Genomic DNA, 23,698 nt, shown 5'->3' with positions numbered 1-23,698 from the left:
ACTAGAGACCAGTAGCGAGATGGAAGGACTAGAGTCTGAACGGTGTGGTCACAGTCATGGTTTAGAGACATCAGAAAGATCACGCTGAAGATCCTTTTCGGTAATCATGCGGCTGGAATCTTGCTCAGCGAACCTTGCCGTGGGATTTCGTTGGTGGGAGGATGTGGGGCTTTCGACTTTGGAATTCCAGACAACGTAAAATTGCTGTTCAGTGCGGGGGTGGCAAATGCGGGGCATGGGGTAGCTGTCAATCTTTAGCTACGTATCTTTGATCAACTGGGTGAATCCGAGCCTCTGCGTACCATTGACAAGATTGATCTCAACTTGAAATTTCACTGAGTTCCTCTCGGTTCAAGAAACTTAAATTAACGTGGTTGCAACCGAATGGGGAGACTGGAGACCGAGCATAGGGGCGGTCGCTGGCGGCCATGAAAGCCGATGCTTCTATTCATTCGTCCGACGAAAACTCTGAGAACAAGTGAGAAGGAAGCTCAAATGGAACTTGTGATAAAGCTCGCGGAGGTAGTATCCTAGTCGCAGTCAATCGAGCAACAGTCAAACGTCCATGTACCCCACGATTGTATCATCATCGCAGATGACCGCAAGGTGCTGGTGTTTGTGGTGCCAGATTTGGAAATCCTCGGACCCAAAGAAGCGTTGAATTGGCTGGAAATAGGCAAAGATTAGCATGTGTTTGATCGCGAGTGGTCGGCGGCCTACTAGAATCTCCGGGCTACGGATTCTTCGTCCACAGGGATCACCTGGGATCACCCAAATGCGTGAATTGTGGCTAGCCCACGCCAGGAAATGGCACTTCTGAAATCTGAATGCATTGCCATGTCCATATCGTAACCACACGGATAGGCCGGAAATTACCTGTCAGCGGTGCCGACATCCAGAGAACTTGACGAAACTGGCCTTCCTATCTATCGATCGGTTGGGAAACCTGAAATAGTCGACTGGTCTGGAGAATAAAACGCCCCATCGACGGGTCCTGACGCAACACTGTGCTGACAAGAACTCAGCACCTCAATGCTGTCGCAGGACCTGCTCGGCTGAGGTGGTCAGCGTGTTCCAAGAAATTACGGTCAGCCATCTGAAAGCGGGACGGGGTTGGCAGGTGCAGGTGGACCCTTGTCGATCTTCGAGCTTTGAGGCCAGAGACAGAGCCATACCACTAGAACGGTCCTTTCCAAGGCCCTCACGGTCTGGGGCGAAGCAGAGGATCCCAAGGGTGCGTCTTCGGATCTGTTGAGGTACATCCAATGCGGACGCGCCCGAGAAACGAGGTTCTTCCGAGCTATGGTATGTAATGAAAAGAAGCTCATACTCCTCGAAGTTGTTTCTCGCCCGTGAAAGAATGTGTGGGCCTTGGGTTATCTTGGAACAGGGAATACCAGCGCTTCGCTTTCTGGAAGAAGTGCCAGATCCATATGTAACAAGTCTCAGTTACTTCCGCTTATTTGATTTGCGACCCGCACCGGCTTGACATTCTGTAAAGATGGGGTCGTGGAGCACAACCCCATCAGAAGTCCAGAAAACCCAGGCTATTGTGTCCTCGGTGAATGTTAATCGCGCCCTTATTCCCCGCCGGGCCGCCTGCTAGGAAAGAGTGAGGGGGAGTACAGCCTGAGCGTTGGCGACTCGGACGACGGGGCTAGAGAAGTCTGGAGGGTATTTTAAGCGCCTACCAGCCCAATTTTCCCAGGCTGAGGGATTTAGGCGCCCGAGTCGTGATCAGCTATTCTTAGCTACCTATAGGCTGCAGAAGCCATCGTCAGGCAGCCCTCTACTAGAGTCTGTCTCGCACAAGCAGAACCCCCAGCATGCGGTGATTATCGCCCTCACTAATTTGATGGCAGTGACGGATTTAGTCCCCTGCGGCGACCCCGGTTTTCCCACTGACTGACGATTGCTTGCCATCCAGCCTGGCTTTCTTTACCCCTCAGCCCACTCTACACCTTCTCTCTCTGAAGTCACCTATGATGACTGCCCACAACCTTCGCTACCACGCAGTTGCCCATCGCCTCACCCGCCTTCCACGAGAACTAGTGATCAAAATCCTCGACGATCTCACCGTCATCAAGGTCCTCGAGCTGATTTCCAACCACGACATACCCTATGTGGATGATTGTGTCTTGATGCACGCTGGCCTCAGGAAGATCTTTCAATCCGACTTGGGACTAAAGAGCGTCAAGGGGTGGTTCAAGCTCTACCTCAAGATCTGTAGCGCCCGCCGTAGGGACCCACATCCCCGCATCCGTTATCTCGACAAAGACCCCGATACGACGCTCATCGAGGTGGCAAAATTTCAGCGCAAGCCGAAGGAAGAGAAATATGAAACAGTCGTGGTATGGATCCAAAGGGAGGTCAGGAAGGAGATGCTCGCATACAAGCCTTTCCTCCCCGTCCTCCGCACACAATCCAAGACACCAATCCCGGACCCAGACTTTTGGGACTTCACCTCGCTCGGCGAGGTCGAAAAGGTGTACGAAATCATTGACCAAGCGGAGGTTCTGCTGAACACGACCAAGATCAACCAGTTGCAGAGAATGGCGAATTTGTTGGAACGCTATCCGGGGGTCCTTAGGACCTGCTGCGAGAAGAGCCAGGGGGTGAAAAGGTCTTCGCACCGAGTGGAGTACTTGAGGCGAGAGGCTGCCCGCATGCCTGTCCGGCAGATCCTTGATAATCGGTGGGTTGCAAGGTCGATCTTTGCTCAGCCACAGTTTTATATTATCCCCCACGACCGGTGAGCACATCCCTTCATATCCGATGGTCAGTCACTGACAAACCTCTGCTGGCGCTTCAGAGTCCTGAGGACATTCCTCAAAGTCCTTCATCGATTCCCTCCTTCGAATGTTGATAAACAGCTCTTTCTGGAGCCACCTGGGATGGACAAAGACAATGTGGAAGAAGACAAGATGGATGAAGACGACGAGAAAAAGTCAATGGATGAAGACGAGGAACGGAAGAAAAGAAAAAAGATAATGAAGGAGGAAAAGAGGAGACGCAGAGAAGCCAAGGCAAAGCGAACTCCTCACGCCTATCCCGCCGCCCTCCGGTTCGTCCTTGAGCACTTCTACCAAACCTTCCCCCACCAGGAAGGTGAAAGGACGTCGGGTGTGCGCCATCCTCGGGTTCTTTACACGAGGCTCTCCCTCCCAGAGTACAGAGAACGAGGGGGTGCGGTGCAGCCTAGCTTCTTCGTGGCACCCGAATACCCAGACCTCAAGAAGATGGCAAAGCACAAGAACATTTCCCCGATGCCTGAAGGGGAGTTCAATTGGTTGGAGGCGTTCTTGAGCGTTTGTTCCTACATAGCCCAGATGACCGAGCCCTGGTCTCCTACTCAGACTGTAGGGCAGTACTGGTCCACTCACGTGTAGATGGTCTGATGTGTGCTAGTAGGCAGAACAACTTCGTCATAAATAGCTACGATCAAATCTCCCCGAAACAGTTTCCATTGGTAAAATGGCGGCAAATGCAGGTTTACTCTAGGTGCATGTACAGTAAGTATCTAAAGAATCATCACGATAGCTAGCGGGATTATAGTATACAAGATGAATTACAGAGGGAGGTCGTTATGTCAGTATGTAGCAAGTGGTGAGGTGGGTAATATGAGGCCAATAAAGTAGGGTGAGTGGTATACTAATAAACCCGATGCTGAACAAAGCAGACCAAGGGTAAACTTGTCTGGTAATCAAGGACCAAGACTAGACTTAGAAGTCAAAGTCATCTTTTGAACCGCGGGAGCCCCTCGACTCCCAAGACCTGGAACGCCGGCTCTGGTATCCTTCACCGCGTTCGTATCGTCCCGTAGAATATCGGGGGCGGGAGGCTTCGAAATCGTCGTTGGACCTGTCGCCGTCAGAAGCGGGGCGGCGGTCGATCCAAGGCTTGTTGGTCGAAGGACGACGCGATTCCCAAGGCTTGCGGTCAGAATTCTCAGGGTCCCTCATATAGCCTCGTCCAGAAGACCGGCGGGAACTCTCCCCATCATTATCCCTCCACTCCCTCCTCGCGCCGAACGTCTGAGAGGGACGACGCTGGTTGAATCCTCCTCCCCTCGAAGACCTGGCAGCGCTACCAAGCCCAATCTTCTGCAAGAAACCGGCGGAGACGTAGGGTGCCTTGGTAAGCCCAAGACCCTGCGTAGTCCAGTCTTGCATCTCCTTGAGAACCTGTTCAGGACTTGCACGAAGCTGCGAGATCATGCTGACATAGAATCCGAGGAGCGACATCATGGTCTCTGACACGGCACCTTCGTCGAGACGGGCGAGGACCTCAGAAGTATTGCGTTCCAAGTCTTGGTAGCGGATTAGACCGTGATGGGGCTTTCCACCTTCGACCTTGGGTTGGAGGGAGCTCTCGACCTCCTCGCGGAGGTCCTTGACGGTTAGAGGTTTGAGAGGGATGTGGCTGAGATTGCGCTTCACGAATTCGTGTTCCCAAGCGGCGATGACGAGATCGCCGCGACCAATATTGCTTCCACCACGACCGGTTCGTCCAACACGGTGAACATACTGCTCAGGCTTTGAGGGTAGGCCGAGTTGGATGACGCGAGTGACACCGGGGTAGTCGACACCGCGAGCAGACACGTCAGACGTCACCAAGATGCTGGCACGGTTCGACTTGCGGAATCCGTTCGAAGCACTGGTGCGACCGGACATGGACTTCTTCGAGTGAATCTCGTAGGTGTACGTGCGGGTCATAGGGAACGAGGCGGTGGACAACTCGTAGAGGATGGTCGAGAGCAGCTGTGTCATCTTGGTGGTGGGAAGGAAGATAATGATCTTGGACTTGTCACCGTGTTCCAGCTGGTCCTGGAAGATGAGACGGAGGACGTGAGGAATTTGATCCTTGGGGCTAGGGATGATGGTGTGGTATTGAGGGATGTGGGCATGGACGGGAGAAGTGTCGTCAGAAACACAGTTGATGAATAGCTGGTTCTCTGAAAGATGTCTCTGAGCAATTTGTTGAATCTGGGGAGAGACAGTGGCAGAGAATAACAGGGTTTGCCGGATGGTGGTGTCGGGGAGATATCGCATGATGGCTTCGATGTCATCGCGGAAGCCCATGTCCAACAGCGTATCGGCCTCGTCGAGGATAAGCTGTGAAGAGTTGTTAGAATATAGAATCGGCTCAAAGGGGTAGATAACGGACCATCTTGGTGTTTTTGAGTGTCTGCGCAACGCCAGAACGGCTGTCCGTCAACATATCCATCAAACGTCCGGGGGTCGCGACCAAAATATCCTTCCGCCCGCGCTGGAACGCCTCGAGTTGCCGCCTCTTGTCAAGGCCACCGACGAACATGGGTACTTGGTAGCCAGGGTGATGGGTGGTGAGCTTTTGGGCCTCCTGCACGATCTGGGTCGCCAATTCACGCGTAGGGGAGATGACGAGGGCGCCGACGTTGTCCATCGCGTACCGGTGCTGAACTCTGCGGTCTCCGGGAGCGACGTCCTCGAGCTGCTTGACGCGAGCTTCGAGGGCTGGCACCAGGAATGCGATGGTTTTGCCAGTACCCGTTCGGGCCTTGACCAGCAAGTCCTTGGATTCTGGGTTTTCTGCGCGAGGCTGAGCAAGACCGGGGAGAAGTGGGAGAACTTCAGCTTGCACGACCGACATGTGGTTATACTGGAACGGCGACTGGGTCAAAGCCTTGAGAGTCTTGTCGTGAACCTTGCCTTGCAGCGAAGAGAAGAGCGGCTTGTCGTCGGAAATATCTTCATCGACTTTGACGGCGCTTGCTGGCGTGACCGACTCTGGCCTGAGCACTCTCGACGTCGCCTCGACAGCGAATCCTCGTTGAATGGGCTGAACTAGACCATAGCCTACAGAACGATCAGAATTCTTCCAGGAAAAAGCAAATTGGGACTTACGACTTGGAATTCGCGCCAGCAGAAATGACTGACGGAGCGTTGGAACCAAAAGAGCAGTCCTGGGGCGACTAGCAGCAAGGCAGGCCCTAGCGACCTGGTTCCATATTTGAGAGGCCATTATTGGGAAAAAGATTTCCCTTCGTCAACAGCGACGAAAGATATTTTGACCTTGGCCGTCGAGGTTCAGGTTAAGGAATGACAGCGCGCGGCGTCAAAACTTATTTCACTAGAAATTTGTGATGGCGCACGTGCAGATGAGTCACGTCCCGCGCGTTCGATCCCTCGACGGAAACATATTTTTTCAAAGGGCATTGGTGAATTGCACATTTTGCAACTGAAACTAAGTATGATATATGAAGTGGCCTTCGTAGTCAGATGCAAATTTGCGCACCTTCGATAGTAGCCAGAGCGCTGAGCGCCACATCGAAGGCCCATCCTCACAATGGGCGCTTAACTAACACCCTGCCTCTTCAAAGGACATTTGTTGATCGCCGTGTTCTCATACTGAATCAAGCCTTCATGCAATGATCCCCGGATTCTGACGAGCCTCAACTCAACGCGACATCCACCCCGGCACGATTGTTTGAATAAGATAGCGCCTGCTGCAGTATAAGCATCAACATACTGTACAGTCGGTGATTAGCGTTAGGCGCTGCGAGGAGCCTTGCTGATTGAAAGCTGCCCTAGGACTCTAAGACAACTCACGGGAACATAGGGAGCAATATGGCACAAGAGGTCACAAGCATCAACAAAGACTCGGAATAGGCGGATTTGCCATATACCCCTTTCTCCCTTCCAGGACATCATCAGACCAGCTCTTGAGACGGAAATCATGGAAGAATTCACAGGCTGCGCTGACGAAGAAGGTCGAGATGACCTTCGAGTGTCTCTGCACATACATCTTCAATCATGTGGCTGGACCAACACTCAGCATTCGGCCCCTTTATTTTATCATCCTCCTTCCAAATTGTCTTTTACGCGCTTTGGTGCCGCGGGCCTGTCTAGGGAGAAGCCTCCGCCGAGACTCGGACCTACGTATGTATATGTCAGTCTTCTAGACTCTATTGCACTTCGGAATGACGGGTTTTGGGAGCTTTGAGTTGAGCGGAAAGCAGAGCGTACGAGTCAAATGACTGATTTAGGCTCGGAGCAACCACTAACACACGAGACATTTGCGATCCATTGGCAGCGTGTACGTCAGTCGATGCATGCTGTCGTCACGATCTCTTCCTCGCCTGACAATCGTGCTAAATGCAGGACCGATGCCATTCTATCGTTTGTCACCACAGGTGAGCACAGGTGGCAACCGGCAACTTGAACTCGCCATATTTGGAGAGAAGCCTCCGCAGAAGGTCTGGCCACACGAGCGCTTGTCTCCTAGTCACTGCTCACGTGGGGTGCTGACAATCTAGAGCGCCTTTGACTTTGGCAAAGGACAAGGTCAAAGAACAGTGGAAAGTGGAAAGAACCAAAGAGCTGCCAAGAACGCATCGCGGTGGGCCAGAGTGTATTTCGGTGCCTAATCACGGCGTTCATCATGGAAGATGGATGATCCAAATTGGGCGCGAAACATAAGTCGGTTCGTAATGCTGATCCCCTTTGGATCCCCTCGTGGTCCTGGCATGTTCTTCATGTACTTATAAAGGCTTGCATGGTTTTCCGAGCTGTAGTTCTCGTTCTTAACCGCCCGCAATGCCAGCACTCACATTATCACCTTCGACTTCATCCTGCTCCTACGACGTTCCTCCGATGAAGGACACCGCATTCGCATTTGCTCGCGTGAAGGGCGAGACTCGTCTGGTGCAAAGTAAGTTCCCTTATGTACTTGTCCCACTAATTGACTGATCAATTACCTTTCAAAGTTTCGTGCACGGCACCCATGTCTCCTTTTATGCCTGTCGAGGTCAACCTCTTCAGACATGAGTTCGTCACTATCTTCCGGTTCGACCAGTCCACCATCGTGCACCCTTCGGACTTTAGCATCATCGAATGCATAGACGATTCACGAATCCGCTACGAAGAGGAGAACGAGACCGTATTCCTCGCCAAAGACCTCATGGAACGTCTTCGAGAACTCACCACGGACCCAAGAAAACTCGCGTTCCAAACCCGACAACGTTATCCACCCCAGCAACGATACCGACAGCGGTGAACAGTGGTGGTGCACTCCCTATTCTGGCCTCCTTTCCTCATCTGTTGCTTTCCTTTATCTATTCATTTCACTTTCAGTTTTGGGTTCTTTGCACCATGTTTTATAGCTATTGTATCACAGGCATCTTGGCATACGGCATCCTACACTCACGCGCACTACTCCCTTTCCCATTGTATCTCTCTGCTCTCCACCGCCATTACACACCAAAAATTCGATTTTCGACATACCTTACCCACCCCACATTCCACTGCTGCTAACTATGATTATCGTTATCGATTTTTCGAATGCCCTAGACTCTCTAACAGACCGCATTTTCTGGCTTCGATTCTATTCTTTCTTCCGACGACGGCTTCCTTTCACCCTTAGACACACCCTTGTGGTATCTATCTACTCGAGTCAAGCGAACACCCGGTTCCGGCCATCACGAGAAAGCTATCCCACTACTTCCCCACTGCGTCTTTTGAAGTTCAATCTTCCCATGGCGGTACATTCTTCACTCCATTTACGTGTCTTTTCTCCACACTAGACCTCATCTTATTCCATACCTTGCGTCAGGGATACCATTGATAGTCCGCCGGGCAGACTAGAAGTCAGACACGAGGTTTCGATGTGCCCAGAGCACCACCTCCTATTCAAGGTCGGTCCATCCCACACTCTCGTACCGGTAGGACGGCGGGTACAATGAGGGCTTCCGGGGGTGAGTCAGTGTTCCCTACTTCTGCTTCCCATCCCGGCAGTTCTGAGACTACTCTGCTCTGTTGCTGCGATCCGCAATCCACCATTTTTCCGGACCACCCGGGAAAACATACACAGCGTCGCTCCAACCTTGGTTCCTTCAGGCAGCCATTGCGTACTCTTCGCATCTAGGACTATTGGACCACCATGTTTTCTCCCCTCGGGGACCAGCATTTTCTTCTTTCCCACTCACATTGCCTGGAATAGCGGGAAGAATTCCAAACCTTGATTTTTAGCACCACCAAGTTAGAACTCCCAAGGAAGTCGTCGTGATGTTGTGGCGCTCGTTTTTCACTCTGCTTCCGACAGGCAGTGTTCTCCAGTTCAAACACTAGCCGGCTTACTTGCAATCACTCCTACCTCTTCGGGAGGAAAAGGAGCTTAGGCGTTGCTAACTCGTTTAGCGCCCGACAAGCCATGTGTAAGGAGTCGTGTCTCTTGATCACCTTCGTCGGTTGTGCTGACAATCTGGCTTCCGAGGGCGTTGTATGTACACGTGGGACATTCTTTTTGATCAGTTAGTGTAACTCCTGTAAATGAGTTCTGTTCTTGAGCGGTGAGATGCATATGGATGTAGCCCAGTTGAGAGTGCATATCGTAAGGACGACCTCAGGTGACGGCACTCAGGATGTAGATTATGAATCACCTTCAACTGTCACTCCCATTCGGGTATGGAAAATGAGAAACCGGATTCCGGTCCCTGAGAGGGTGGTTATAATCACAGCGCTATCCCAAAAGGCGTTGCAGGTCTCGCTCTGAACCCCGGCGGCTAACTGGTGCGTTCAGGTGTCTGGAATCCTCACGGACCGGCACCACGAAAAATACCACTTATAGTTTGCCGCCACGTACCGCCAGGGAAGTCATGATTACTTATTGGAACTCAGTCGACGGGCCAGCCCTCATCGTTCATGGAAAGCCAGGGCGGTTCGGCAGGCCCACCGTTGAGAGAATATCGACTTCGAAAACGGTCCGGACAGTGAGCTTATGACTTCCAGGCGAAGACATTACGCCTTCTTTGCCGACTTAACCCTTTCCCTACATTCAAACACCATAACCTCACCCCATGGCAGGAGCTCGTATCGGGACTCTTCAGAGCAATCGCCTACTACCACCGTATAGTACTTTAAGTACCTGCCAGTCCTCCGGAATCACCATCGACCCCGTCCCTCCGACTCTCGCATCTGACACAAGTCTATCAATCCCCTTCTCTGGCTTCTCGTAGCTTCTCATCAGTTGAAACAATTTAAGCGCCCAAAGGCGATCCGCCAGATTAGTTGCCTCTCGGGAAATCCCTCGCAGCTTCGACCAGAACGGGGGATCTCAGGCTTCTTGATGCGAATTTAGAACCTTCAGAATAATGTGAAAGACTCTCAAACATCCACCTTCGATTATCTTTGACTCCAATGATAACGCGACGACCGGCGCTTTTGGCGATCCCTTCAAAGGCCTTGGATTCTCAATCGCCGAAGATTCCCCGTGGTTCCCCGTGGACTGGGCACCTCGACTAGTCGTTGGTCGAGGTAAACTTCTCTGGCCGAAGGACGTATGTTTGTCAATGTCACGAAGATACATGGAGGTCTACGACTTCAAGCTTCACACCCAGTACTCAAACGTTCACTTTTTGCAACTTCGTCGCCAAAACTGATTAAATCAAAGAAGTCTCCGACCCCTTCCATTTGTTCTTGAAGATCGACTGTAGTTTTTCAATTCAAAGGGCGGATCAGGGGTCACTTGCCGACCAGCGATTTCAAGTCGCCATTGCATTGAAGGAGTTCTTGCCACTCACGATGTTATAAGTTTCAACATTGGTTCCAAATCGAATGACACAGACGGTTGGAATGTACATTTGGCAATTAAGTATGAATAGAAGGAGTGACTTGGTGAGTTGCGAAAAGAACGTGTGGATGGAACATGCGAATTACTATGACTACAACCTCTTCCCAGTGCCCTCTGCGCGTCCCCGGTGAAAGGAGACGGCAGAGAGTACAGTGGGAGATAGGTACTAAGGTAGAATCCATTAACGAAGGGTATGTGCGAAATAAGAGGTATTCAGTTAGGAAGCAAAGTAAATAAAAAATAAAATAGTCGAACTCCGAATTTAGAAAACCTTTTTGCAGAGGCGCCTTCCATAGTCGAGGACTTCCCAATCTTCGGTACCGGGGGTGGAGCGAGCGTAGAAGACACCGAAGGGATCGTATCGCCTCTTGATGTCGAGGAGTCGAGGGTAGTTGGTGCCCCAGAATGCGGTTTGCCAGTTGGGCTCCGCGAGGTTACCCTCGTTGACGTATGCTGCGCCGTACGGGCTAGCAGCACGGAGGGGACCGTCGACGTGGTCAGTCAAGAACTGCTCGGCAGCGGCCTTCTGGTCGAAGCTCATGTCGGGAGTCATGGGGTACATGGTGATACTCATCGAGGTAGCATTACGCCAGACGGGGTTGACGGCGCTGTCCGCTGAAGGGAGGCCATGGCCGGGACCAACGATATGACCGATAACACCATAGTTAACGATGCCCTTCTTGGCCTCGACAATGTCGTTACCGTGCTCCTCGATATCTTGGCGAGTGAAGATTCGGCCACCAATGAGAACGTTGGCGCCTGATTGTTCATCTTCGAACAAGTCGATGTAGAGGTCGAAGAAAGTGGAGTAGTCCTTGATGCTAGATTCGTAAGGGACGCCCTGGGCATCCAGTTCATCGTAGAGAGGCTGGAGGACGGTTGCGAGTTGTGATGCGTTCATGTTGGGTGCGACAAAGGGTTGAACTCTGAAGGTGAAGGGGAAGAGTTCGTAGTAGGCGTACATGCCATGATCAACCCAGTAGTTGGCACGGTTGTGGAAGGCAGAGAAACCCTTCCAGAAGAGTTCCTGATCCACGGTGTGGGTCCAGTTAATGTAGAGGGTAGCGCCTGCTGAGGGAACCTCCGGGAACGTCTTGACGGTGACTGAGATGACGGCTGCGAAGGTGGATGGTCCTCCACCCTTCAAAGCCCAGAAGAGGTCAGGATGGTTACGGGAGTTGACAGTGAGGTATCTGCCGTCGGCGGTGACGACCTCAAATTGAAGAGCTTGGTCGGCAGCTTTGGAGAAAGTGAGAATATGAAGCGGGACAGAGAGCGATGACGAACTTACCCATGCCATGAATCGTTGACAAAGGTCCGTGACCACCGCCTTGGATAAATCCACCAGCGAAACCAACAGTCTGCGGAGGGAGTTAGAGGTCTGGGAAGCGCAATTCTGTCAGGATGAACATACAGGGCATTCTCCAGTTACGACAGCGAGTGGAGGATTGCGAGCGTTAAGCTGATACCAGAGCTCACGTCCTTGGACTCCTGCGCCAACGGTGACAGCGCTACCAGTGTAACCGCCTGGGCCGTTCCAACGATCATGGAAAGTGACCTCTGAGATAACATTAACATCACATTCCAAATCAGCATCCATAGCGTAGACTCACGTTTGAGATTGTGGGTGTTGATGGCGAGGGCGCCATAACCAGTAGACCTTCCCATGAAATCGTGACCAGTGTTGCGAATGATGAGGCGGAGATTGTTCATGCGAGCGAAGTCAACGCCAGCCTTGACATGCTGCCTGTTCTGAGCCATGATAACATATTCGGGGACGTAACCCAAGGTGCACGAATCGTTAGGGTTTTCGGTGGGCAGGCAAGTAGTGTTGGTCCAGTGAATCCAGATGTTGGACACTTCGCGGTCAGTCCTAGACAATGATTTCGGATGATTAACGAGACGTTCGATCGAACTAGATTTAGGAGTTGGTACTCACTGCCACTGCTCGTTCGTCCAGTTATCCCGCACTTCTTGACAAGCTTGGGCGTTGTAGGTGGGCTTGCCCCGGAACGTGTTGTAGCACACAGCGGGATCTGGAACCACTTCCCGTAGATTGCCATCAACGGCTTGGTTCAACAACCACCATCGGAGCGAGTTCTTGGGAGGCCAGCAGAAGTCACCAGGGTAGCACTTGCACCAGTAACCCCAGCCTTGGGCAGCGACAACGGCACTCTGGGCGACCAAGCCCACTGAAACGAGCCTAACGAAGGAGGAGAGGGACAGCATAGTCCCGGGCGGTAAAAGGGAAGAGGGAGGCGGTGGGGAGGGGGCGAGTGGGTTGTGGGGACCAACCGGTATCCTTTTATAAAGATCATCCCCGTTGCGCTGGGGCTTTAAGAAAAAAGTCCTGGTTGGTCAGGCTCCGATGGCGATCACCCAGGAGCAGATGTCACTTTGTCACTGTGCGAGGACAAAGACGCGACATGTGCCCGCCATCAAAGCTTGGGCAACCATCCTGGGGTGTGTGCACCAGGAACTGAACAGGAACCAGCAGGACCTACACATTCCGCCATCCTCGATGCCGAACTCCGGTGAAGGTTTTCAAGCGATTTTAGAGTGGAACCACTCCAAGGTGCATCGCTGGGACGATTTCAATCGGTTTTCTTTCTCCAAAGTTAGAGAGCTACTCACATTGCGCAAATTTCGGATTTGGGGCTGTAACAAGGGCCGGTTCCGCGGAATCGCTTGTTCGATTGCGACAACCGTTCACCCCCTTTCCCTTCCCATTTTCCGCATGTGGATAGAGGGTGACGTGCCGATCGTCGGTGACGCGTGAGGCGCACACGCGGGTGGGGGGCCGTGGCGCCAAGAGGACAAGTCAAGGAGGTAAAACCTTTGACAATGAGAGGTGGTTGCTGTTAATTGGTTAGCACATCAGTCCAGCTGCTTCTAGCGCCCGAACCTAGACTCCAGCAGCAAGCGCTTGCTGTCAGCTGTCGGAGGGACCTGGTGACCTCGTCTCAGAGAAACAAAACTGAGCGCCGAGTGGCTCTCCCGCGCACGCCGGCTCCGACCAAGATCCCTTCCAGAAAGAGCTTCCCATGGAACCGAATGATAGAAAAACGAAATTTCATTCCTTTATCGCCATGGCCAGGCCGATGAAAGGCATCGAAACCATCAGGATCAGCTGCAGGCGCCCAAGAGCACTATCATTTGCGGAAGATTTAGCTTATGACTTAAGAGCATTGTCGTTGTTTGGAAGATTCAGATACTGGTTCTTGAAAGGAGATGAATTCCTTGTCGCTTTTCCCCAGAACCTCCAAGTCAATCCAGTGAGAATGTAGAGACCAGTAGGTTAGAGAAGGTGAATATCTGGAGAATATCGGTAGTGGTGGCATGAGCATGAGACTACTCAGAGATGAAGGCATGTATCAAGTTGCCCTTTGAGGCCTGGGAAACCTTGCACTTGGTTGGCGGTCGGTTTTTGCAAGTCGGCCTCCGGTGATGCAGTGGTTTGTCAAGTTCGATAAATCCTCAAAGTCCAAGGTTGGCTGTGTTTTACCGTTAAATATCATTCTACAGAACTGAATGGAGAATGTATAAAATGCTTTCGTAGCTCTGCTCGGCCTCAGCGCTCTGCTCGGGCCCTCGCTTCCCTGCCGATGCAGGCACTTGTAGAGCCCAGGGAATCCCAGGATGTATTCACGGTCGCTGGGACCTGGAACCCAGCTAGGCACGTATGAAGATCCCATGCGAAAATAAGAACATACCCGCGAGTTATGACGAAGTTAGATGAGAGGTTCAGAAAAGCACCTTTGATGCGACAAGCGCTCTCGTCGCCTATTGATATATATGTACTAGTGCGAATCAAAAGGATCGACTCGACTCTTGGATATCCCGCTAAGCGCTTGGGCGGGCGAAGAGGAAGAATTCAGGAACTCCGATGGGTTGGAATCCCACCGAGTGTCTACAACTATCCACAAGGTAGGGAATGATCTGACGGCGCCGTCTTCTGGAAGTTACAGCTCGACTCTTTCCCTGCGTACAAATTACTGCATGAATCGCTGAACGTTGACCAGAGCTTCGCCGGAGAAAGAACCCAAGGGAGCTAAGCGACTGCATTGGATCGCCCATTGAATTCAAGTTCCCCTGGAAATCCATGCCGTACAATATCCCCTTGCCTTACTTATGGAAGACCTTTACGTACATATTGTGGATACATACTCTTGGCTGATCACTTTTCTAGGGATTCAAAGTCGAAACCCAGCGAAGTTCCAGGCTCGCAGTCTTGTACTTTTATTTGTGGAAGAGAACTGGGCGGGCGTTAGTCTCCGCGGGTCGGCATGCATGCGCCTAACCTTTGGGAGTTCGTTGTGGACCAGATAGCCATCCCAACATCAAGAGTGAAAGTGAGGGTTCAGAGCCACAAGAGAAGATAGTCCATGCAAACAATTTAACAATGCCTGCCACACCCCTACATGATCGCACATTGGCTGACAGTTTCGAGACGAAGTGGGCACTTCTTGAATGATACCAACGGTGGGGGCGCAGGCTTCCTCCAAAGAAAGGTATCAATTAGATAAAACTCGTCAAACGGTCACACATTCGGTGGCCCAAAGCAGCACGCCCGCAATCTCACTGCTCAGTTACTGCCCAATCTAGCGCCAGAGCCCCAAACATGCGCCGAGCTTGCAGTACCACAGCAGCTGGCCGCGCCCTGGGCACCAATATGAATTTCCTGCCCTGCCCTCCATTCTCTTCTAAGCCCACCCCCATTCAACGTCCTCCCTCCACCCCTCCCGTCGCCCTCAAACAACCCACAATCCCTAAACCACCCAGGTGCCTGGCCCCATGGTGCAAGTACACCGATCTTGCCACGGCCCTTCCAGATGAGCCAGAACCAGAGGTGTCCGACGATGCACCCGGCGACTGCGAGCGCTCCCCCATAGGGCCCGCGAGAGAGGAGCTCGATGAAGACGATGCAATAGGGGAGGTAGGAGATGGGAAGCGTGATGAGGCCCATGAACGACGTCGTTGACCCAATGGGCGCGGTTTCAGCAGAGAGGTAGCAGAGGCAGGTGAGCAGGGCGCTGAAGAAGTACCCCGTGCCGAGAGGTCGAGTGGCGAGCTGTGAGGTGATTGAGTACAAGTAGAACACTGTACCAGAGGGAACGCACGAAGATTCCGACCGCAGGCAAAGATGGTCTGCCACGCAAGGTCAGAGGAGCGGCGGAGATATGGGCCCGATTCCATGGAATAGACCGCGCGGCTATAACCATGTCAGTAAAAGGCTTCACATAGACAAAAATAATGCGCACTAGAGAGCAACAAGCTCGAAAATTAGAGTTTAGGCGCTGAAAACGGTTAGCAAATAGGAAATGCTTGCCAAGGGCGAACCTACTGCCAACAAAATAGCTCGTCAGGAGCCTCCAAATCTACGGAGGCTGTCAGCGCTCGGTCAGTTGAAGCTTTGCAGAGGGACACACCTGGTAGTTCTTGACGACTAGTTCATAATCGTATCCGAAGCCATAACGAGGCGACAACCCCACGATGACAGAAAGCGTAACAGTGGCAGTAGTGAAGCATAGGAGCTTTGTAACGACTGGAAGTTTGCTCAGCCAGGTATGAATCTGGTCAACCTCGGAAGGCATTGTGTCACGGTAGTGAGAGGGAAGAGAGTGAAGGGGTCAGCGCTCAACGACGGGAGGAAAGAAGCACTGGGTCATGAGACAGAGGGCCGGGAGTCACGGTGAATACGTGAGCGAGTGACGAGAGTTGGCCACGGTAGCGAGTCGGTACAATGTTCATCAAGTTCATCAACAGGCGCCTCTGCATAAAAAGAGCCGAGTATAAGAGTTTCGGTGAAATTTGCCAGCACCCGCACTCATCTTCTCGTCAAATTCTGTCCATTCAAGGAAAGGATGTCAATAGTACTAATACAAGAAAGAAATGGAAGAAGATATCTCAGGATCCCAACCTTTGACCGTGTCCCCACGAATGGCCTGACGGCGAGGACTCCCGGAGGTTTCTAGGTGGGACGACCTCGATCCCTGAAGCGCGCAACGCAGCAGCCGCACCGCTTGTATCAGTGCGCACACCGCCTCCACTGGTCCTCGGGCGCCTACGCTCGCCAAACCATGACACCAACCAGCTTGGGGCGCGTCCGTACTGTGCCAAGGGGCCTTCATCACCGAGACGTCCTCCGCCCCACATAGACCACCACCAGCCGTGTCCGACGATGATTCCAGCTACGGATTCGGCTGCAGCACGGGGTCCTGCCATAAGCAGGTCCATTAGGACCATGATATAGGGCTGGTAGATTACGGGGAGGGTGACTAGGCCCATTAATGAGGTTTGAGAGCCTGGTGGGGCCATGTTGGCGGAAACATAGGCGAGGCACGCAAGGAGAGGGTGAAGAAAGGCGTAGGACTGGATCGGTCGGGTTGCGAGCTGGATATAAGGTCAACGAGGTGATCTACAAGCCCGAATCGAAGAAGAAACTCACGAGAATCGTACCGGCCGCAAGGAACAGTTGCCAGGCATAATCGGAAGACCTTCCAGCGTACGGGCCCGACTCCAACTGGTCGGAACTTCGACTAGCAAACGTTCAATATGTTTATCGACAATAACAGAACTTCAAGACTCACTAGAGCATAACCATTTCGAATATAAAGTTGATGCTAGGAGCTGTAGGTCGCGCCTGGTGAGCACAGAGTCCACTTCGTGGCCAAATTCTTTACTTACTTCCAAGGAAGTAGCTTGTGTACAGCCTCCAGAGCTAAACAGATAGTCAGGCCACTATTTCTTGAACTATTTTTAAGGTGCGACATACCTCAAAGTGCTTCAAAACCAGCTGGGGAACGAACAACAGTCTGTACGGCGACAGAAGTTGCATAAGGACAGGCACAGTCAAGCTGACCGTCGAAACGGTCATAAACCGTGTCACAGGCGGTATCTTCTTCAGTTCAGCGACAATCTGGTCCATTTTGTCGTCTTCGTCGTCGTAGTGGTTTGTCGAGAACGTCAAGCTTAAGGTCAAGCCTGAATAGGAATTGACCGACACGCGCCGCTTACGAAGAACTGACGTGGAGAATTCTGGGACCTTCTTGACCACGAACCACGACTGCACGAAGCCGAAATCCAGGCTCGAGACGGCGACGACGACCTCGTTTGAACCACGATGCACTCGGAATTTACTGGAATTAGGCTATTGACAGCTGGCGACATTAAGAGCGAACGAATGATCCCCAATTCTCGGATCCTGTACCGAAATCCTGAACCGTGCTTGACCATGACCTGATATCATAGTCTTGGAGCAGACTATTCTTATCCTTCCACCGCCATCCAGGCAGCCAGGGGCCCAAATGGTACGTCGTCGACTCGAAAACGAGCACAGAAACGGGCTGACATTGACCACAGACGACTTTACCCATCGAGATCATCCTGAGCATCATCGACGAGCTCGGAAAGGCTTATCTGGCCAAGCTCGACGGATGGGGGCCCTCAATTGAGGAGAAACACACCTTGAGCACCGTAGCGCTGGTCTGCAAAGTCTGCAGAGACCAGGCCTACAGGTTCCTACACGGCTCTATCGAATGCAGCTCGAACGACGAGCTCGTTTCATTCCTCAACGACGAGGACGGGCTTGCCAACCCCAGGCAACCGCTGCAGCCACAACCCCAACCCCAGCTACTAGTACACGCCCACACCCTGACCCTGCGATTCGGCTTGAAGTTGTTCGACAATGGCGAAGCACTATCTTCTCTTCTTGACCGCCTCCCATCGCTCCACAAGCTGGTAATCAAATCCGACTCCAAAACCTCCTGGACAGTCCGAGTCTCAGAGTCGCTCAAACACGCTTTACTTCGCCTCATATCCTCCGGTCGGTTGACGAGTTTGCACCTCGGGATCCTCCGCGTTCCGCGCTCTCTCTTGAAATGCTTCCACCCGTCGCTTCAGTCACTCTACATAGACGGAGTGGAGGAAGAGATGGAAGCCGTAGAGTTCAAGACTCCTACGCAGGACGAGAGGTATCACCATGCATGGACAGTGGGAATCGACTCTCTCAAGAATATCGCAATCGTGCGGTATCGATCCGCACCGTTCTCAATCCTCGATAGGACTCTTTTCTTCCCTGACACCGACGAGCAGGGGGGCGTCACAACAACTCTCTCACCTCAGGGAGCCGAAGGTTCTTCGAATTCCGTCACGCGACCCACTTCGTCCACCATACGCTTCGACAACCTCGAATCAGCCGTGGTCTGGGGCTTTGACTTTATAGACTCCTGGGCAGTCGACACACTCACGCGGGACTGCAAGTACCTCAAAGCAATCGAATTCAAATATGGGACAGAGGTTTTCTCTCAAAGTGCGTATTGCTCTACCATCCCTGCAAGCCCCTGTGTTTACAATGACGTCACAACCCCTAAAATCTTGCGCAAAACCATTAACTAACACGACCTTCTTCCTTCAACTAGTGCAAGACAACCCATTAAAGCTATCCTCCCTGCACACTCTCCAGTCTATCTCCATCCCAGCCTACCTAACACTGTCCCCTACCTCGCCGAAACCATTCCCCAAAACGCTCGTTCACGTCCTCGAGACCGCTACCCATCCTCTCCCCCGCCTCCGCTCCATCCACTTCAAGATTTACTGGAGCCAAGGCCAATGGGAGAACTTGAACACGGAGGATATCCTGGCTCCCAATTGGAATGAGCTGGATGAGGCGCTGACCCGTGATGGGGTGTTTAGGGGGTTGCAGGAGGTCGTATTGGACATGACGGCGATACGTCCGAGGATTTGGAGAGGAATGGACTTCAGGAAGTTGAGGGAGGATATCAAGACGCGAGGCTTGCCCAAGGCCGCGGCGGCGGCTGCCCTCAAGGTTCTATTTTGACCATGACCATGTTCCCGTGTTCGTTGCATTAGCGACAGGTACTTTTCGTGGACCTTGAATACTGTGACAAATGTTCATGATTGACTAAGTAATGTACAGTATAATGCGAATGAATCGCGAGTGAATTTTTAATGTTACAACGTATACCGGTGTGTACCGGCGTGACAGCGACTGGACGAAAGCAAGAGAAGAAAGCGACTACGGAAAGCAAGAAAGCAAAACGACAGAGAGGTACGAAACAGGAAGAAAAGACAGCGAGGCACGAAACAACAACAAAAAAGACAGCGACGAGAAACCTCAACTTTAACTCGGACGTCGAACTGGCTCAAGCTTCACTCGACGTCCCTCCAAGGCCTATCAACATTGGCATCGTCCTCCAGCCCACCGTCCTCGGCATTTCCCAGCGCCAGCTCCTCCATGCGCCTCGTAAACGCGTTCATGTCCATCTCGGCTTCCCTACGCACCCTCTCAGCGCTGTAGCCGCCTTTCTTCGTAGATGCATGGCCTCGAAGGGTCGGATGACCATCGTCGCCGTCGTCATCATCGTCAGAATCATCAGATGGATCCCAAGGAATGTCGATGGACCCAGTCCAGCCGTCGTTGAGGTAGACGTAATTGAGGAAGGACCTCCAGAGAGGGTCCAGCCCCAGCACTTGCGGGTTACCGACGACAATAAGGAGCGCTTGTGCCCGAGTAACCGCGACTAGAACGAAACGGTTTGGTAAAGGATCCTACCACCACCACTCAGAGGATAACCGCGTACGCACCATTAAACCTCCTCGGGCTTGCAACAAACCCGAGTGTGTGTCTCACATCGTAGTCAACAAACTCCTTGCTGCTTCTGACAGTCGAAATAATGATGACCTTTCGCTCTTGACCTTGGAATTCCTCGACGGAGCCGACTTTGATCCCATCCGCCACACTGCGCAAAGACGCCCGTATCTTGAGACACTGGGCGTGGTAGGGCGTAATAATCCCGATCTCGTTGTCGCCTAAAGAACAGGGAAATGGGTTAACGCTCGGGCAGTGAAGAGGGAGGAATAAAAACCCACTAATTCGAACACTCCTGTTCTCCTTCAGCCTCCTCACGTAGTCCTTCACGGTCAACACCTCGTCGACATTAAAGAACGAAGGAGACGAAGCCTCCCGATCATCTTTACCAGACACTGAGTGGAAAACCACGGGGAATTTCGGGTTTTTGGGAAGGAAAGACGATTTGAGGTAGGCGTTGATGGTGGCCGGGTTAGCGCATGGTTGGAGGTCTCCAGAGTAGAATTTCTCGTTCGGGAACTTGAGAATCGATTCGTGTGATCTGAAGTTCTTGATCAACTTGACGACACTGAAAGAAATGCATGAGTTTCTCATAGGATGAATGTGAGAGACCGGGAGCTTACGGTGATCCATATTCGAGGCCATGCTCGTCGTACGTCTCCAGATTCATGAGACGTTCGAGGTAGCTCGTCTCGAGACCAAGCGTTCTCGCAATGGGCGACCTGATGATAGGACCAAGCTGCTTGGGATCTCCCGAGAGGACAATATTCGTCAGAGAATCCGCCATGGTCTTGATGGAAATGAAGGCTTCCGGCTCGGTTGCCTGCCCAGCTTCGTCGATGAAGATGTGGCTGAAATGACCTCTAGGGATACCAATGCCCGAGGCCATGGAAGCCGCAACGCAGGTCGAAACGATTACGCGGAAGGACATCATCGTCTTTATCGGAGGAACCGAGAAATGGTTGTCGGGCGTGGTAAAGACATAATTGCACAGTTTGTCCGGGACCTGGTCCTTCGTTCGCGAGGGCGCATACATCCTAAACAGCATATCAGAGTTCAAGCCGACAGCGAGGCGCTCTGCGATGAGGTCGGCCGCGGAGTTGCTTGGTGCGCACGCAAGTATTTTGGCGTTAGGGTTAAGCTTCAGGACTTGGCGGATAGCTTCGACGATGGTGATGGTCTTCCCAGTTCCAGGACTAGGAGCGTGTTAGCTTGGACGCGGATTTACAACTCTAGCTACTCACGGTCCAAAGACGATAAAGGGTGGGGAACCGGCCGGAAGACGAGCGATAGACACAACAGCCCTCACTTGCGGTTCATTGGTGGAAATAAGGTGGTTATAGTGTTGGAGGTTCCTCATAGGAGGCAGTGCCTTGACGTGGTTGGAACGAGGGAACAAGACACGATCTTCTTCGAATGCGGAGTCTAGGGCTTGGTGTTGGCGACGGACTACGATTCGGTTGAGCTTGAAGCGAATGTTGTATCGCTGGGTGGCGCTCCAACCTGCGAAGCTGGTATGGAAGACAAGTGCCACTTCTTCTTTCCTCACAACGTGAACATGGCCCTCGAACCAGTGGCCAGGGGGAGCATTGGTCCTCTGCACAAGGATCTTGTCACCTGAGAGAAAAAGATCAGTCAAATTTCTTCACGACTAGTGGGACTGTCGCTCACCGACAAGGACGCTAGGTCGTTTTTCTGCGAGGCCAGGGATGGCAAGACTAGAAAGGCAACAGTAAGCAAAGATCCATGGCCTGGAAGAGTGCTCCTACTAATAGTAACGGTTGTGTTTTTGAAGGGTAGCATCGCGCATGTCGTAGCGCTCCAGATCGGATCTAGTGACTCGTTCAGCAACTTCAGAAGAATTATAAGAGGTAACACTACACGTACTCCGACTTGTGCTCTTCAATCCAAATCAGGTTCTTGAAGTGGCGTGCATAGGTGGCACTGCAGAACTCTCGAGGGAAGAAAATGCGCCGAACATGCTCAATCTGCTTTCTCAAGGGCTCTCCGCCATCGAGAACAGTCAGAAGATTGGTCGGGATGACCGCTCGAGGGAGGCGAACGATATATGGAATCGAGTGGGATGATGGTGGTGGGACACCTTCAACAACGTTCTGTGCAGGCTCCCGGCGTGTCCTGGGGCGCGGAGTGTATGGTTTGACAGGTTGAAGGGCTTGATGTTCGGCCTTGCTCCCAATGACGATTTTCAAGGGCCTGGAGACGATGAATTTCTTTTTCAGCTGAGTATCTTCAAACACCAGCTCTAGGCGGTCATCGTATCGTCCGATAAAACGCTGTACGAAACGGATATAGACCTGGCATGGCGTCCTCGGCGTGATCGCTGTGTTGAACGTTGCTGATGCCACACTGAATCTATGCAAGGACTTAATACACGAGCGACCTAAGCATGTGACGAGAAACTTACCCGGATACTGTAGGGCGAGATCCTAGTTTCGAAGCCAAGTTGGCCTGGAGAAGGACAGATTTGCCAAACGGCAGAGTAGACTTGATGTCGATCTTGAACGACAGACCTCCACCGGCCGCAGCGGGGTCGACATAGCCAAGATCCTTTGCGGCGTCCACGACTAGGCCGTTTTTGTCTTTCTCTGCTTCATCCAGGGCAGCGCGATACTGTAGGAACTTCTCGCGGCTTTTATGCCTGGGCGACTGAACATGGCGACTCCACAAGTGGTTCGGTACCTGCGCCTTGCACACATCGCAAACTGTTGAGGTTTCCGTGGAGATAGCAGTGATAGGTTCAACATCGATAGGCACGCCGTTCTTGACTGCTTGCTTTCGGTGCTTCGTCCCACCGAGGTGTTCGTCCCAGGAAGGGCCGACGACGTTGACTTCACACAGAGGGCACCGCAAGATCTGGTTCCTTCCCTCCATCGTCGTTTTGTGCCTTCTGGACCGAACATGGATAGTAAAAAGCTGGCTGTTCTGAGCGATGAACCCACAAGGTTCACAAGTGAGGATGGAGTGGTTGTAGGGGCAGTTACGCTCTGAGCAGATCCCGGAGGCGAGAACATTGGGACAGTTGCGGGGCGCCATAGTAGTGGTCGCTACAGATGCAAAAAGTGAAGTGGCCTTGGTTGGTGTCCGTCCCTTTAAGAAAGGTTCGTCAACAAAGGCTAAGGAAAAGTCGTTTATCGGGAGAAGGCTTCTTTTATACTGGATTCGCAATCTGCCGAACCCACGTTGGCCGAGGGAGTTACCACCGTCGGCATACTCACCTGTATTTCCTACCCCGTTTTCGAGTAAACACGTGGTCTTGGAAGGGGAATCTGGAACGGTTTCTGAGTTTGGGGAACCCAGAATCGTCGGGTGGCCCGAGAACCTAAATGACTAGGGCCCTTGATAGTTGTTCATTATCGAACCGGTGAGAGTGAGATTCTTCTGTTAGTTCCATGAGATACCGGTTCGATAGTTGAATTCCCGAGTTGAAGCTTGAAGACTGTAAAGTGTAACGGCTTTCAG

General features: G+C 52.3%; 8 protein-coding genes across 8 annotated transcripts; 3 read left to right on the top strand and 5 right to left on the bottom strand.

Annotated features, from left to right (window-relative positions):
• Positions 1 to 1,985: 1,985 nt before the first annotated feature.
• On the top strand, positions 1,986 to 3,389 carry CC1G_05517 (hypothetical protein; the record flags this gene model as incomplete). The annotated part of the gene is made up of 2 exons (XM_001838912.2): positions 1,986 to 2,752; positions 2,813 to 3,389. 2 exons carry the CDS (start codon positions 1,986 to 1,988, stop codon positions 3,387 to 3,389), a joined length of 1,344 nt encoding a protein of 447 aa, XP_001838964.2.
• Positions 3,390 to 3,722: 333 nt separating this feature from the next.
• On the bottom strand, positions 3,723 to 6,003 carry CC1G_05518 (RNA helicase; the record flags this gene model as incomplete). Its single annotated transcript, XM_001838913.2, has 3 exons — positions 3,723 to 5,114; positions 5,167 to 5,837; positions 5,886 to 6,003. 3 exons carry the CDS (start codon positions 6,001 to 6,003, stop codon positions 3,723 to 3,725), a joined length of 2,181 nt encoding a protein of 726 aa, XP_001838965.2.
• A 1,501-nt stretch (positions 6,004 to 7,504) lies between these two features.
• Positions 7,505 to 8,550, top strand: CC1G_05519 (hypothetical protein). Its single transcript, XM_001838914.2, has 2 exons — positions 7,505 to 7,692; positions 7,748 to 8,550. Exon 2 carries the CDS (start codon positions 7,875 to 7,877, stop codon positions 8,292 to 8,294), a length of 420 nt encoding a protein of 139 aa, XP_001838966.2. The 5' UTR covers positions 7,505 to 7,692; positions 7,748 to 7,874; the 3' UTR covers positions 8,295 to 8,550.
• Positions 8,551 to 10,870: 2,320 nt separating this feature from the next.
• On the bottom strand, positions 10,871 to 12,837 carry CC1G_05520 (FAD binding domain-containing protein; the record flags this gene model as incomplete). The annotated part of the gene is made up of 5 exons (XM_001838915.1): positions 10,871 to 11,847; positions 11,900 to 11,969; positions 12,023 to 12,168; positions 12,222 to 12,481; positions 12,548 to 12,837. The coding sequence occupies 5 exons, from the start codon at positions 12,835 to 12,837 to the stop codon at positions 10,871 to 10,873; spliced, it is 1,743 nt and encodes a 580-aa protein (XP_001838967.1).
• A 2,356-nt stretch (positions 12,838 to 15,193) lies between these two features.
• On the bottom strand, positions 15,194 to 16,202 carry CC1G_05521 (hypothetical protein; the record flags this gene model as incomplete). Its single annotated transcript, XM_001838916.2, has 4 exons — positions 15,194 to 15,679; positions 15,729 to 15,820; positions 15,953 to 15,986; positions 16,038 to 16,202. 4 exons carry the CDS (start codon positions 16,200 to 16,202, stop codon positions 15,194 to 15,196), a joined length of 777 nt encoding a protein of 258 aa, XP_001838968.2.
• A 313-nt stretch (positions 16,203 to 16,515) lies between these two features.
• CC1G_05522 (hypothetical protein) lies at positions 16,516 to 17,547 on the bottom strand (the record flags this gene model as incomplete). The annotated part of the gene is made up of 5 exons (XM_001838917.2): positions 17,384 to 17,547; positions 17,296 to 17,329; positions 17,199 to 17,238; positions 17,057 to 17,147; positions 16,516 to 17,001 (listed from the first exon to the last, which is right to left on the bottom strand). The coding sequence occupies exons 1-5, from the start codon at positions 17,534 to 17,536 to the stop codon at positions 16,516 to 16,518; spliced, it is 804 nt and encodes a 267-aa protein (XP_001838969.1). The 5' UTR covers positions 17,537 to 17,547.
• A 184-nt stretch (positions 17,548 to 17,731) lies between these two features.
• On the top strand, positions 17,732 to 19,447 carry CC1G_05523 (hypothetical protein; the record flags this gene model as incomplete). The annotated part of the gene is made up of 4 exons (XM_001838918.2): positions 17,732 to 17,832; positions 17,900 to 17,918; positions 17,971 to 18,919; positions 19,029 to 19,447. 4 exons carry the CDS (start codon positions 17,732 to 17,734, stop codon positions 19,445 to 19,447), a joined length of 1,488 nt encoding a protein of 495 aa, XP_001838970.2.
• Positions 19,448 to 19,779: 332 nt separating this feature from the next.
• On the bottom strand, positions 19,780 to 23,110 carry CC1G_05524 (RNA helicase; the record flags this gene model as incomplete). Its single annotated transcript, XM_001838919.2, has 9 exons — positions 19,780 to 20,150; positions 20,215 to 20,439; positions 20,500 to 20,786; positions 20,842 to 21,414; positions 21,463 to 21,835; positions 21,890 to 21,936; positions 21,988 to 22,050; positions 22,106 to 22,591; positions 22,644 to 23,110. 9 exons carry the CDS (start codon positions 23,108 to 23,110, stop codon positions 19,780 to 19,782), a joined length of 2,892 nt encoding a protein of 963 aa, XP_001838971.2.
• Positions 23,111 to 23,698: the final 588 nt, after the last annotated feature.

The sequence above is a fragment of the Coprinopsis cinerea genome (assembly GCF_000182895.1).
Source record: "Coprinopsis cinerea okayama7#130 chromosome 11 map unlocalized cont3.11, whole genome shotgun sequence".
Taxonomy (NCBI): Eukaryota; Fungi; Basidiomycota; class Agaricomycetes; order Agaricales; family Psathyrellaceae; genus Coprinopsis; species Coprinopsis cinerea.
Note: the sequence above shows the minus strand (reverse complement) of the source record. Positions and strands in the feature narration are given on the sequence as shown.

What these genes read in the sequence shown, in the direction of transcription:
- CC1G_05519 (XM_001838914.2), top strand. Translation starts at nt 7,875, where the DNA reads ATGCATAGACGATTCACGAATCCGCTACGAAGAGGAGAACGAGACCGT.